At 33.5% G+C, this 15,097-nt stretch overlaps 1 protein-coding gene across 9 annotated transcripts in view; it reads left to right on the top strand.

The window, feature by feature from the left end:
* Positions 1-15,097, top strand: part of DOCK3 (dedicator of cytokinesis 3) — a 296,560-nt gene that overhangs the window by 37,001 nt on the left and 244,462 nt on the right. For all 9 annotated transcript variants that reach the window (XM_072941347.1, XM_072941354.1, XM_072941349.1 and 6 more), the window contains exon 3: positions 14,335-14,375. In XM_072941347.1, coding sequence (XP_072797448.1) covers positions 14,335-14,375 — 41 coding nt within the window. The remainder of the gene's footprint in view (positions 1-14,334; positions 14,376-15,097) is intronic.

Here is a 15,097-nt window from a genome sequence, read left to right on the forward strand (position 1 = left end):
AAGTTTCAGGATACAAAGTTAAGTTAAAGAAGTCAGTTGCATTTCTTTATTCTAAGAATGAACTGTCAGAAAGAGAAATTAAGAAAATAATCCCATTTACAATTGAAGCAAAAAAAAAAAAAAACCAAAAACCTTTGGAATAAATTTAACCAAGGAGGTGAAAAATCTGTACTCTGAAAACTATAAGACATTGAATAAAGAAATTGTAGACAACACACATAAATGGAAAGATGTACCATGTTCATGGATTGGACAAATCAGTATCATTAAAATGTCCATACTATCCAAAGCAGTCTGCAGATTCAGTGCAGTCCCTATCAAAATACAAAAGTCGTTTTCACAAAAGTAGAACAAATAATCCTAAAATTTGCAGGGAACCATAAAAGACCTCGTATAGCCAAAACAATGTTGGGAAAGAAGAACCAAGCTGGATGTATCATGCTCCCAGGATTGAAACTATACTACCAGGATACAGTAATCAAAACAGTAGTATTGGCATAAAAACAGACACACAGATCAGTGGAACAGAATAGAGAGCCCAGAAATAAGCTCACATTTATATGGTCTATTAGTCTACAACAGAGAAAGCAAGAATATACAGTGGAGAAAAGACAACCTATTTAGTAATGTTTGGAAAACTGGACAGCTGTATGCAAAAGAGTCAAACTGGATTTCTCACACTTTACACAAAAATAAACTCAAAATCAGTTAAAGAGTTAATTATAATTAAGCCCTAAAATCATAAAGAAAATATAGACAGTATGCTCTTTGACGTTGGTCTTAGCAATATGTTTTTGCATCTATCTTCTCAAGCAAGGGAACCAAAAGCAAAAATAAACAAATGGGACTATGTCAAACTGAAAAGCTTTTGCACAGCGAAGTGAACCACCAACAAAACAAAAAGGCAGCCTACTGAATGGGAGAATATATCTGCCAACAATGTATCAGATGGGGGTTCATATCCAAAATATATAAAGAACTCCTACAACTCAATATCAAAAAAACCCAAACAACCCAATTAAAAAGTGGGCAGAGGACCTGAATAGACATTTTTCCAAAGAAGACATACAGATAGGCAACATGCACATGAAAAAATGTTCAACATCACTAATCATAAAGGAAAGCAAACTGAAACTGTAATGAGATAGCACCCCACATGCGTGAGAAAAGATAAGAAACAATAGGTATTGGTCAGGATGTGGCGAAAAGAGAACTCTGATGAACCGTTTGTGGGAATGTAAATTTAGTGTAGCCACTATTGAAAACATTATGGAGGTTTCTCAAAAAATTAAAAATAACAACTACTGTATGATCCAGCAATTCCATTTCTGGAACTTTATCTGAAGAAAACAAAAACAGTAATCCAAAGAGTTACATGTACCCCTATGTTCATTGAAGCACTATTTACAGTAGCCAAAATCTGGCTACTGTAAATGTCCATTAATAGATAAATGGATAAGGATGTGAGATATACACAGACACACACAGACACCCACACAGGAATATTTCTCAGCCATAAAAAAGAATTAGATCTTGCTGTTTGTGACAATATGGATGGACCTGGCAGGTATTATGCTAAGTGAAAAAATCAGACAAAAGACAAATACAGTATGATTTCACTCGTATGTGTAATCTGAAAAGACAAAACAAAAGAACAGACAAAACAGAAAAAGGCTCATGGATACAGAGATTAAATTGGTGGTTTCCATAGAGGAGGGAGATCAAGGGATGGATGAAATAGGTGAAGGGCATTAAAAGGTACAAACTTCCAGCTATAAAATAAGTCATGGGGATATAATATACATATAGGAAATACAGTTATTAATATTGTAACAACTTTTTATGGTGATGGATGGTAACCGGAATTATTCTGATGATTATTTCATAATGTGTAAAAATACAAAATCACTGTTTTGTACACCTAAAACTAATATAATATTGTGTGTTAATTGTAACTCAGTAAAACAAAATGAGACAGTGTGGTAGAAAAATGGGCAAAGGCGTTGGATTGGCTCCTCACTACACAGATATTCTGATGGCTTGTAAACATATGGAAAGGTATTTAGTCTCAGTCATCAGGGAAATGCAAATTAAACCACAGTGAGATACCACGACACAGCACTAGAATGACTGAAATTCAAAACACTGGCAATACCTAGCGCTGATGAGGATGTGGAACGACTGATACTCCCATACACTGCTGGTGGGAGAGACAGTGGGTTAACCACTTTGGAAAACTTTGGCACGGTTTACCAAAGCTGAATGTATGCGTACCTTATGATCCAGCAAGTCTGCTCATAAGTGTAAATCCAACAGCAAAATACACACGTAAAATGTTAGTGGCAGCTTTATTCATAATTGCTGCAAACTAGAAAAAACCAAAATGCTCATCAGCAGTAGCATGGGCAAATAAATTATGATATATTCATATAATTGAATGTGACCCTGGAAGAAAAATGGATGTATTATTGCTACATACGATATGGATGAATATCATAGATAACACTTTTGACAAAAGAAGCCAGATGTAAGAGTTCATGCTGTTATGGTTTCATGTACATAAAATGTAGAACCAGGTCAAACTGTTAGCTGGTGATGTTTGTCAGATAGTGGTTAGATAACCACTTTATCTGGCTTCTCTTATCTAGAGTGTATCTGTGATACTGTTGTGTGTAGCAACCATTCATCCATTTTCCTTTCTGTATCACATTCAGTTTAAAGGTGTGTGTATGTTAGTGGTTGGAAGAGGTGTGCGTGCTTTTGGGATGCTGCTAATATTTTATTTACTGGGTGGTAGACATGTGGGTGCATACTCTGAAGATTTGTTTAGCTGTATGCTAATGATTTGCATACTTATGCATGTTACACATCAGGAAAAAATGTATTTAAAAATAGAAGATCTTTGTAAACTAGGTAAAAATGTAAAGATGCAACACATGGGTGGATCCTAAAAATACTATGTTGAACAAAGAACCAAATAGAAAAGTTACATTCTGGATGGTTATATGAAATCCAAGAACAAGCAACACTACAAATCTGTGGTGATGCGAAATGGAACAGTGATTACCTGTGGGAGAGGATTGACTGCAAAGAGGTATGAGGGAACTTTTGGGGTGATTGAGAAGTTCTGTGTTTTGATGAAATATGGGTTATATGGGTGTTGCATTTGTCAAAGCTTGGAGAACTATATGTTCATGAACTTTGCATTTCACTATATGTAAATTATGCATCAGTGAAATGTATTCATGTGCAAAAAGGATGAAAATCAAATCACAGACTGGAAAATTTTTGCAATGATTTAGCTGACGAGGATAAACAACTAGAATATAAAAGAACACTTTATAAACTAATAAGAATAAATAACAGATGAATAGAAAAATGAAAAAAATATGATCAGGGACTACAGAAATGCTTAATCTTGTCAGCAGTCAAGGAATAGCAAGTTAAAACTGGAATAATGAACAATTTCACACATACTAGTTTGAGAAGACTAAATGTCTGACATATCTAAATATTGGCATGGATATATTTCAGTGGGAGTGCTTATACACTGCCGATACCTTGTCAGTTTAGATGTGTATATCCTGTGACTTAGCAGTTTAACTCTTAAGTTTATAACCTTAAAGAAGTGTTTTTAAAGCTATCCTCATCAAATCATTATGCGGTTATAAATTCTATTTAGTGGCTCACTATCAGCATTAATAAAAAGAATAGATTAAAATATAAAAACTTTATTGCTGTATCACTTATGATCCAGTCAGGAGACATATCACTAATAATTTGCATAAGGAATATTTAATATCCATACATAATTGTTAACTAGTAAAAAGTGGCTAACTACTAAAAGGGGTGTAAGAAGATTCAAGGGGATATAGAAGTAGCAAATGCAGAAATCAACTATTTCTAGGGCTGAGGAAGAGCTGACAAGCAAGGAACCAAGAATTTAAAAGAGTATTTTCCTGTCTCAAAGCTTAAGTTTAGATCCTTTTGGAAAGGGCATGGCTACCATAGAAACGTCTAGCCTGCCCTTAATGAAGAAACTTGCTAGAGTGGATTGGAGCTGGTCTGTAGGAGTAACCTGCTAGGTAGTGTGTGTGTGTGTGTGTGTGTGTGCATACATTGTATATGCATATAGTGTATACACACACAGATTTATTATAAGGAATTGACTCATGTGGTTACAGAGGCTGAAAAGTCACAGAATCTTAAGTCAGAAAGCTGGAGACTTAGGAGAGGGCCCTGAATCTCAGCATGTGAGATTTTGTGTGAGCTTCTTAAGAACAGTCTCTGTTTTCCTATAGCCCTCTGGCTCTCTGATATGCAAGTCCTACTAGCCTTGAAAGCCAGACGTTTTGGAAGCTCATCTTTTTAGTGGAGGATCCCTAGACTGGGGAGCCCAATATGGAGTTCAGACCCCTTGCTTCTTGGGGAGAACCTCTTCAATTGTGATTATCTTTCCATTTGGGATTGCTTACTCAGGAGTGTGGGTCTTGACTATATCACATTTCTGCCCCTCCTATCCATCTTGTTGTGGTTCCTTTGTTATATCTTTAGTTGTAGAAAATCATTTCTGCTAGTCTTCAGGTTGTTCTCATTGGTAGTTGCTCTGTAAATAGGTGTAATTTTGGTATGCTTGTGGGAGAGGTGAGCTCAGGGTCTTCCTGCTCTGCCATCTTGGCCACTGATGTGATTGGTTTTCCTTTTCTTATCTTGTCTTACTTTAGTATTTAGACTAAAATCACTGTAAGCATCAACAAAGGGGTGCTAACTTTCTAATTCATATAGAGAAATAGGGAAATGAAAGAAGATATTTCATTATTACTATTATTGAAAAATTGTATAATAAATAAAGAGATTCCTTGGTTGGATACTGTTTTTATTAGTCTCTACTTTGCTGGATAAATATTCCCTATCACTTTCTAATGGCATGTAAAATTTTAAATTTTAATGAGATTTATGGATAATAAAATTTTGCATCTTTTTGATAAGAAGAAAGGCTTCTTGTAACTATAAAGGATTTATTTTTGTAAACTTCAGGAAATGATTTATGTGTGAAAATTATTAGAAAATTTGAAATTACAGTATTTAGTGTATATTTGTGTAATACAGTTCTGAGCTATTACTTTTAAATGCCTTTGGCTGATTTCCCATTATGCTTACAAGTTAATGTTTAAAAGGAGATAAGAGTTTTATAATAATAATTTGCTCTTTACCTACCATATTCTAGGTAATAGTAGTTGATATTATACATTCATTATTTCAGCTAATTTTTAAAATAACCATATGAAACATTACCTCAACATTAGTTGAGGAAACTGAAGCTTAAAAGGTTGGAGGGAACATAGAGGGTATGTGGCAGAAAGAGGGTTCTGTTTGTCTGCCTGGAGGATTAAGCTATTTGTCATTCATTGAGATTCTAGTTTTGGAAAATCCACTATTTATTGAGCTCCATTTCTAAAGTCTGTTGGATTGTTTGGGACTTGATATTTCTCCTAATAGGTTACTTTAATAAGTGAATGAATGAACATGTATTTACTGTTTTTGGACATTTACACAATCAAGGTAGTCTTAATTCTCGATTTTCTGTTCACCAGGAACGTTTTCATTCATGGAGTATTATATGAGAGTTTAAGTTAGTAGTAGACAGTGGACCATAGAAAATAAGCCTTGGGATTTGAAGTTTTATATAGATAGGTGTTTGCCTCCCCTGGGTCTTTAAGATGGCCTGTTTTTGGTAGAGGAGTGTCGTAATTTTTAATTTTTATAGTTTTCTGGACATATTTGAAACCAAATTTGTTGGGTGTCTAGAATGATGCTGATATTCTATGTTTCAGATGGCCTTTGATGAATGGCCTCAGGTACCTCAAACTGCTAAATCTCTTCTCTTTGTATTCTCAAGTCCTGTCTTTTCACTGCTGTTTTGTTGTGTACCTTCATGTTCCTTGCTGCTATCTTAACGCTTTTTAAGTTTGAGGACAAAATGATCAGTTGACCTTCCCGCAGGATTTTACATGTACTTGATTTGTTTTGACAAAATTCCTACTCTGCTTCATCCTATTCTGCCTTTATCAGCTAAGAATACTCATTCTTCCACGATAAGCCTGTGTGTAGAGGGCAAGGAATAGTCCAGAGAGTCTATGTGAAAAAGAAATACCAGTCTTAAAAGGTGTTGCATCTGGAGGGGAAATGGGTAAGTAGGAGGGAAGCTCACTTTGGAGATGTGGTAGTGAAGACCTGTACAGGAGTAGCAGAAGCTCTGGAGTTAGCTCTGTTTAATTTGGATATTTTCTCTATGTAAATATGATTTGAAGTCCCTAGTATTCTCTGACACTTAGTAATGTTGAAGAGATAGATTATATATGGCTTTATTTATTCTTCTTTTGATCTGTATGTCTTTTGGAAGCTATGTGGAGAGATTCAGCGCCTGCCATTTTTCTGGGGCCAAGTGAAAGTCACCCATTCTTTTACTTTCACCTTTTTTCCTTTTTTTTTTTCTTTATTAAGAAAAATGTCTTTAATAATTATTTTACCAATTTTTCCATTTTGTCAAACTACTCGATATCAGGTCGCTTGAAACAACAATCTATCCTTATTTAATTTTAGTATATGTGGGTCAAGAATCTGGGTGGGGCCAAGGGGCTTACCTCAGTTTCACAGCATCTGGGGTCTCTGCTAGGATAATTTGAATGGCTGGGGCTGGTGGAGCTTCTCTCTCCCACTCACCGGCCGCTTCTCCTCAAGGCCTCTCCGTGTGATTACCTTGGGCTTTCATGTAACTTTTAGGCGTTCTTATGTTTAAGTGTGTGTGTATGTGTGTGGAATATGTAAATAGCACTTAATGGGGGATTATTTTTGTTTAGTCTGACAATTTGGATTATTAGTCCATTTGCATTTGATTTAATTATTGATCTAGTTAGGTTTAAGTCTGTCATCTTGGTCTTTGTGCCTTATTTTATTTTTTGACATCCTTTCTTGCCTTCTTAAAGTAACTTAGCATGTTATTATTCTGTTTATTTTCCTCTATTAGTGTGTTGGTTTTGAAGTGTTTTGTTTGTCCCTTGGTGGTTACCCTAGAGTTTAAAACTGCATCCTTGACTTATTAGAGTCTACCTTAAATTTGTACTTTACCATTTCTAGCAATGTATGAACTTTACAGTGATTTAATTGTTTACCCCTCTCTTACCTTTTGTATCATTGTTGTCTTATATTTTACTTCTGTCTGTATTCATTTGCCCACATTTTTTACCCTTTCCAGTTCTTTTTCTTTCTTTCTGCTTTTTCATGGTTCCATCTGGAATTGTTTTCTTTTTACCATAAGTACTTCTTTCATAATGTTTTTTTAGTGCTGATTTGCTGCAAATCCATTCAGCTTCTGTTTATGTGAATGTCTTTTTTAATTTGTCATCATTTTTGAAAGGTGTTTTCCCGGAGTGTAGAATTCTAGGTTGATGAATATTTTTATTATTTTAAATATTTACTTCATTAATTTTCGGTTTCCATTGTTTCTGTTGAAAAGTCAATGCGAGCATTGTTTCTCTAATAGTAATGTGGCTCCGTGTAGCTCTTTAGCCTCTCAGCTGCTTCTTTCTGCTGGGCTTCTTGGAACCTTACCCTGAATGAGCACTTTAGGAATTAGGCAATCCTGGAAGTGGAGATTGTATCATGTAGCTCTTAGTGTCAACTCTTTTCTCCTTATCTCAACAGGACTTTTCATTTTTGCTGGTATATCCTCAGGGGAAAACCTCAGGTGAATGAGGAGCTCCTTTGATATGATTGATTCTCTTTCCCCAAGGATTTTAGTGCTGCAAATCTTGTCTATGATAGTTGCTTTACATTTCTCTTACATAATTGTTTCATATATTTTGCTCAGGTTTATTTTTAATGAAAAGTGTTTTGTCAGGGCTAAGACTAGAAGTTAGTAGAAGTATTTTATATATATTTAAATTCTAAAAGAGTTTTAAAATATCTTAATCAGTGGCAATATTATTGAAATTTGTTTACAGATTTCTGGAGTGACTGATCCTAAAGGAACAATAACTCATTTAGGAGTAAATGTTCTCAATTTTTAATGTACATTTATTGCCAATTATTATCTTTTATACATCTCATAAATTAAGATTTAAAATAGCATTACATTGTGCAAATAAATATGCCAGGTTATTCTATAATAGTTATCAGTGAAAATAATGGAAAGAGAACTTTGAACATAGACATTTTTAATAATTATGTTCTCCCATTTTTGGGCTGAATTCTGTATAAAGTTTCTTTTTTTGTACAAGTGGTTGGTACTTACTTTCCTACCTATAGGTTATAAAATTGGAAAAAGGATAAAGAATTGGATGGGCTGTGCATATTTTTATTGGTATACCAAAGAAAAAAATTAGCATTTTTAGAAGTTTGTAGGGTTTTTTTGGAGCTTAATTACAAATCTGTTACTTAAATGGTCTCTAAGTGGATCTACATGTAAATCTGTCCTTCATAATGGATGATGATTTTTTTTTTTGAATTGAGGTACTGGGAATAGAACCCCAGGACCTCATGCTTGCTAAGCTTGTGCTCTATCGCTGAGCTATACTCATTCCACCTGAATGATGATTTTTAAAATTAAACTATTTTAAATCATGATATGAAAGGAAGAGAAATTGTGCTTGTTGTCTACCTGTCTCTACTTCCTCAGCAGCTGTTAGCCCTAGGGTGGGAGTTGGGGAATATATTTGTACTCTTTTTTCCTTTGTCAGATAGTGAAGAATACATTGTACCTTTGAAATAAAAAGTTTGAAACTTCTTATTGAAGGGTACTTTTTGTTGGACTTCATTTGATACTTTTGATCTAGCTTGATTGGTTTGCGCCCAGAATGTTTGTAAAGGACCGCTGATTGTTGACTGTCACATGGCTTGATCTTTATAGAGGCTTCATTCTTTTGGGTTAACACTGTGAACACTGTTCTGTAGCTTCTCTGTCAGTAGCAATTGTAGTGGTACTGTTGGCTCTCTTTGATAGTATAGCCTTACTTACATTGGGTGACTGGTAAGGACATTTCACAATCTAAATGATGATGCATGTTTAACAAAGTCGTATTCAGCAGTGTTTGAGTTTGTAGATATGAAAATGCCTAGCACAGATCATGGCACAGGGAGAGGTGACCACTATTTTTTGTCTGTATGTTGAAATAATTATAGCTTTCAGATGAATTAATCTTTAATATATATATTTATACACAAGATCCAGAGTGTTTTCCCAGTCTTCCCTCTTAATTTGTATTCCCTTTGTTATAAATCTAACCTAATAGAATTAAAATGCTCAAAAAATCTCTTTTTTTTTAAAATCAGGCTTGAACTGACTTTTAAGTTTGTATACCAAGTGTGTTTATACATTAGTCATGGAAGGTTAAGTTGGAAGGTTAACTCTGTTTAAGTTGAGAATTAAGTTGAGAGATGTAAACCCTTAGACCTGTCTCATTTCATTTACACAGTAAGTACTCACTAAGTACTTACTTAGAAACGGTAAGCACACATACACACTAGTGTGCTACTTTCCTATTTCTGTGACAGTTATCTAGTATTCTCAGTTCTATTTTTTGTACATTAATTACCTTCAAACAGTAGGACATGTTTCTCTGAGTTCTATTATCTTTGAAAGCATAGTGAATCCCTAGCTGTCTTTCTAAAATCTACAGTTTGCTTTTTGTTCTTTAATCTAATGTGGTTATATTCTATTTAAAAATCTATTTTCCATATTTTTTCATCTCCTTTGTGGAATAATTGCTTAAATAGAATATACTTTGAATAACTCTTAAATTAAAATCCCTAGTGATTTCAGTATAAATTAGGATTTAACATTATATCTCAATTAGAAATTGTCTCATTTATTACCTTAATTTTTAATCATATTTTATAACATGGCATTTTTAGAATCTAGATTTGTAATACTTTTAATGTAGACTTTTGGATATATGTTATTGAATTTCTGGCTTTACTAGTATATAATTAAAAAATTTATTTAGGTAAGCCAACTATTTTTAGTAAATGTAAGCAATAATGTTTAAGTTGATGAAATGCAAATGTGTCACTTTTTCATTTATCTCCACGGGTATTATAATGCCTGGGTGAAGGAAATTTACATAGCATGGGGCTGCTTCTGTATCAAATGAGGCCAAGATTGGAGGAATACAAACTCCATAAGCAAACACTTTTATTAGACACTTGTGCCACAGTGTCAGTATACTGCATGCTTTCACCAGGTCACTAAAATCAAATCTAATGTTTCAGGGTCCAGTTCATATCTTAGTAGCTTTTGGTACTACTGTTGTTCTTCCACTTTAGTTTTCTGCTTTGTCATTTTCTATCTTATCTGTGAATCTTCTACAAATTAATATTTTTTAAAAGTGAGATTATGATTTGCGTTTTTTTTTAAAGTGGGATTACAACCTACATTTTATTTTGCTTTTTTACTTGGTACTCATTCTTTTTATGGCTCTTTTCAGCATAGAACTTTCTCAGTAGTGACTCTTACTTATTTCTTGTGTTGATGAATTTGATGTTAAAAAGAGTTTTTATAAACCTAGCTTACAGGAAATGTAGTTTGACTTCTCATGAAAAACTATACATCTGGTGAAAAAATTATATAGACTAAGAAAGTAAGCTTTTTCTCTTAGGCCAGTCTGTATTTTGGGACAGTAAATCAAAAGAGACATTTTGGTTTATTATAGCTTATCCTGTTTTTAATTTACTTTCTACATCTGGTTTATTTTGGTAGAAATCTTATTTTAAGTAACAAATAGACCACTAGTAGATGGATAGCTCTAGATGACATTTCGTATGAAGATGAGTTGTAACTAAAAGTTGAAACAGAGCTGTGGTTATAAACATGAGAGATTCAGTGGTGGCTTTTTAAGAGTAAAGGAATTACAGCTTAAGTCATGTACATCATGTAAATAGTTTAGGTTCTATCAGAGATCACTAATTTTGGACAGGTTATATGGTGAAAAAATCATTTCTGTTTAATGTTGGAAGAGCTCCATGGGTTTGGAGGCTCTTCATACTCAAAATTCTCTCCAGTTTTAGTTTCAGTGATTATACTTTCTGTTGCAGTAGTAAATCTTTTCTGTAAGAATGTTTCTATCAACAGACAGTGAGAAAGGAAGAAATAGATATTACTTCATGCACTAATTTGAAGCTTTGTTAGATGGGTAAGAATATTTCTTTATTTGTATCCTTACTTTTCCAAAAATGATTTAAGAGGGTTGTTTAGGAGTATGTAGTTTTGGTTCCCTAATGTTTCTTAGAATGAATACCATTTCTATTAAGAAACTTGAGACTGCAATTTTTGTTTTCATAGGCCCAGTCTCCTCTGGAGAGGTTTAGAAATATACTTTACAGTATTATTTAGAAAGCATAGGGTTTTAGTGTGTTTTGTTTCTCTGTCACTGCCCCCCCCACCAAATAATTGAGGTACTACAATGTATTAGACATTGTACAAAGCACTTCACATATATCAGCTTTAACTTTATCAGGTCCACTTGCCAGGTGAATATTTTCATCCCATGTATTACAGATTTATTCATTTTTTTCAGCCACTAAATATTTGAGTCTCTAATACAGGTCACACACTCTTTTGGGGCTCAGCTTTAAAAGTATGAAACAAAGTCCCTATTCAGGCCAGTATCCCTTGTGAACATAGATGGAAAAAATCCTCAACAAAATACTAGCAAATTGACTCTAGCAATACATTAAAAGATACACCATGATCAAGTGGGATTTATCCTAGGATTGCAAGGGTTTTTCAATATCTACAAATCAGTCAGTGTGATATACCCCATTAACAAACTGAAGAATAAAAACTGTATGATCATCTCAATAGATACAGAAAAAACTTCTGATAAAATTCAACATCCATTTATGATAAAAACTCTCCAAAAAGTGTGCATAGAGGTACATACCTCAACTTAATAAAGGCCAGATATAACATCATCATCATACTCAATGGTGAAAAGCCGAAAGCATTCCTTCTAAGATCAGGAGCAAGACAAGAATCCCCAGTCTTGCCCCTTTTATTCAACATGGTTTTGGAAGTCTTTGCCACAGCAGTCAGAAAAGAAAAGGAAATAAAAGGGATCCAAATTGGAAAAGAAGTAAAACTCACTGGTTGCAGATGACGTGGTACTATATATAGAAAATCCTAAAGATGCTACCAGAAAACTACTAGAGTTCATCAATGAATCTGGCAAAATTAATTACACAATTAATACATGGAAATCTGTTGCATTTCTATATACTAACAACAAAATATCAGGAAAAGAAATTAAGGAAACAATCCAATTTACCATCACATCAAAAAAAAAAATAAAATTCCTAGGAATAAACCTACCTAGGGAGGCAGAAGACCTGTACACTGAAAACTATAAGACACTAATGAAAGAAATTGATGGCAACACAAACAGTTGGAAAGATATACCGTGTTCTTGGATTGGAAGAATCAATGTAGTTAAAATGGCCATACTACCCAAGGCAAGCTACAGATGTATTGCAGTCCTTATCAAACTACCAATGGCATTTTTCACAGAACTGGGACAAAATTTTTTAAAAGTTATATGGAAACATAGAAGACCCCAAATAGCCAAAACAATCTTGGGGAAGAAGAACAGAGCTGGAGGAATTACGCCCCCTAACTTCAGACTCTACTGCAAAGCTACAGTAATCAAAATGATATGATACTGACACTCACAAAACAGACACATAGATCAGTGGAACAGGATAGAAACCCCAGAAATAAACCCACATACCTGTAGTCAATTAATCTGCGACAAAGTAAGTAAGAATATACAATGGAGAAAAGATAGTCTCTTAAATAAGTCGTGCTGGGAGCACTGGACAGCTACATGTAAAAGAATGAAATCAGAACATTCTCTACACAAAAATAAACTCAAAATGGATTAAAGACCTAAGTGTAAGGCCAAATACCCTAAAACTCCTAGAGGAAAACATAGGCAGAACACTCTTTGACATAAATTGTAGCAATATTTTTTGGATCTGTCTCCTAGAGTAATGGAAATAAAAATAAAAATAAGCAAACGGGACCTAATTAAACTTGAAAGCTTTTGCACAGCAAAGGAAACCATAAACAAAATGAAAAGACAACTTACAGAACGGGAAAAAATATTTGCAAACAATGAGACTGAGAAGGAACTAATTTAGAAAATATACAAAGAGCTCATATATCTTGATAAAAGAAAAAACCCTATCAAAAAATGGACAAAAGAAAATACCATATGAGATCGCTTATATGTGGAATCTGAAAAAAATGACACAAATGAACTTATTTACAAAGCAGAAACAGACTCACAGACATAGAAAATAAACATGATTACCCACGGGGAAGGTGGGGGTGGAGGGATAAATTGGGAGTTCAGAATTTGCATATACTATTATATATAAAATAGATAATCAACAAGGCCTTTCTATATAGCACAGGGAGCTATATATTCAATACCTTGTAATAGCCTACAATGAAAAAGAAAGGAATATATATATATATTTATATAACTAAATCAATATGCTGTACACCAGACATTAACAAAACATTGTAAATCGACTATACTTCAATAAAAGAGAGCAGAAGACCTAAATAGACATTTTTCAAAGACATCCAGATGGCCAATAGGCACATGAAAAGATGCTAAATATCACTAAGTATTTAGAGAAATGCTAATCAAAACCACAATGAGGTATCATCTCATACCAGTCAGAATGGCATGCTGATGTATTACAGTGAGCATATAATGAGGCTCAAAGTCTAATAGTAGTCAGATCCTTTACCATCTTGAACCTGGTTGGTTCTTACTGGTTTTTGTTTTTTTCTCTTTGCAGTTTTGTCCTGAAACTTGGATAGGTTGGTTTCTATTTGAGGAAGGGCCAGAGATATGATCCTGGGGCAATAGAATGAGAGTAGTACATGGGAGATGTAATGAAACCAGAAAACAGAAAGATTAGGCAGTACTCCCTGTCTGCCACCAATAAGCTGTATGATTTTGGCATTTTCCTAACCCCTGACATTTTCATCTGGGAATTTTGAAGGACTTGATTATATATCCTCTGAAATCTTTTCTAATTTTTTTGTCTTAGTTGAAAGGAGTATTGTGCCTTTTGATGAAAATTGGAAATACTGTATTTATTCTAAGACTTTTTCTTTTGGAGTAAACTCCTAGTTAAGGTATACTAAGCACCTAAAACTTACTAGAGAGTTTTGTATGAATTTATTTATTTTCCTAAAAATATGTTTCTTACAAAAAAATGACAGCAATATGATTTTAATATCATTTTTATGCTTTGTTTTAGGTTGGTATAGAGGAGTTTCAACAAAGAAGCCAAATGTAAAGGTAATGAAAAGTTTGTTACCTTTTGTAATGTAGAACGCTGCCTAGTATGTTTGATATAAAAACAATTCTTGCTTGTCCATCTTTTAATCTTTTACAGTAGCCACATTCATTCTTTCCTTTACAGAATTGTATCAGACTCTACTCTGTCTCAGCAGTATTAAAATGGCTTTTTGAAAGGCACAGAAAATTCATTTGTGGTGATAGCTACAAAACTTATGTTGAAAAAGCCAATTTGGACATTTAATATTTTTTCCTTCAAATATTTGACAGAAAGTAAATCGACTTTTTCATAGACCTAGTCCTGTGGAGTCATGTGATTAGTTAGATGAATTATTTCTAAAATGAAAAAAACTTTTAAATAATGTTCAATTAGATTGTCTCTGTTGGCATAATATTCTTATTAAAATATGAATTTAAATACAACTTTTAAGTGCAATATACTAATTCTATGAAAGATTTTTGTGTTTATTCTATTACTAATTAATAGTAATTTGAGCAAACAAAATATTTTAATTGGCAGTTATAATACATTTAGCAACATTCTTCTCCATTAATGCATTTGCAAAAGCTTTTTTCTGCTTTACTTTTTTCTATAATGTAATCAGTTTTCCTTATATATTTTCTGTAGCTTAATAGTTAATGTTTTATGCTTTTTCTTATATAGAAAATATCAAATTTATCATGTTATTTTTATTAAAAAAGAAAAATGTTCAGAGTTCTAA

Source organism: Vicugna pacos, chromosome 17, assembly GCF_048564905.1.
Source record: "Vicugna pacos chromosome 17, VicPac4, whole genome shotgun sequence".
Taxonomy (NCBI): Eukaryota; Metazoa; Chordata; class Mammalia; order Artiodactyla; family Camelidae; genus Vicugna; species Vicugna pacos.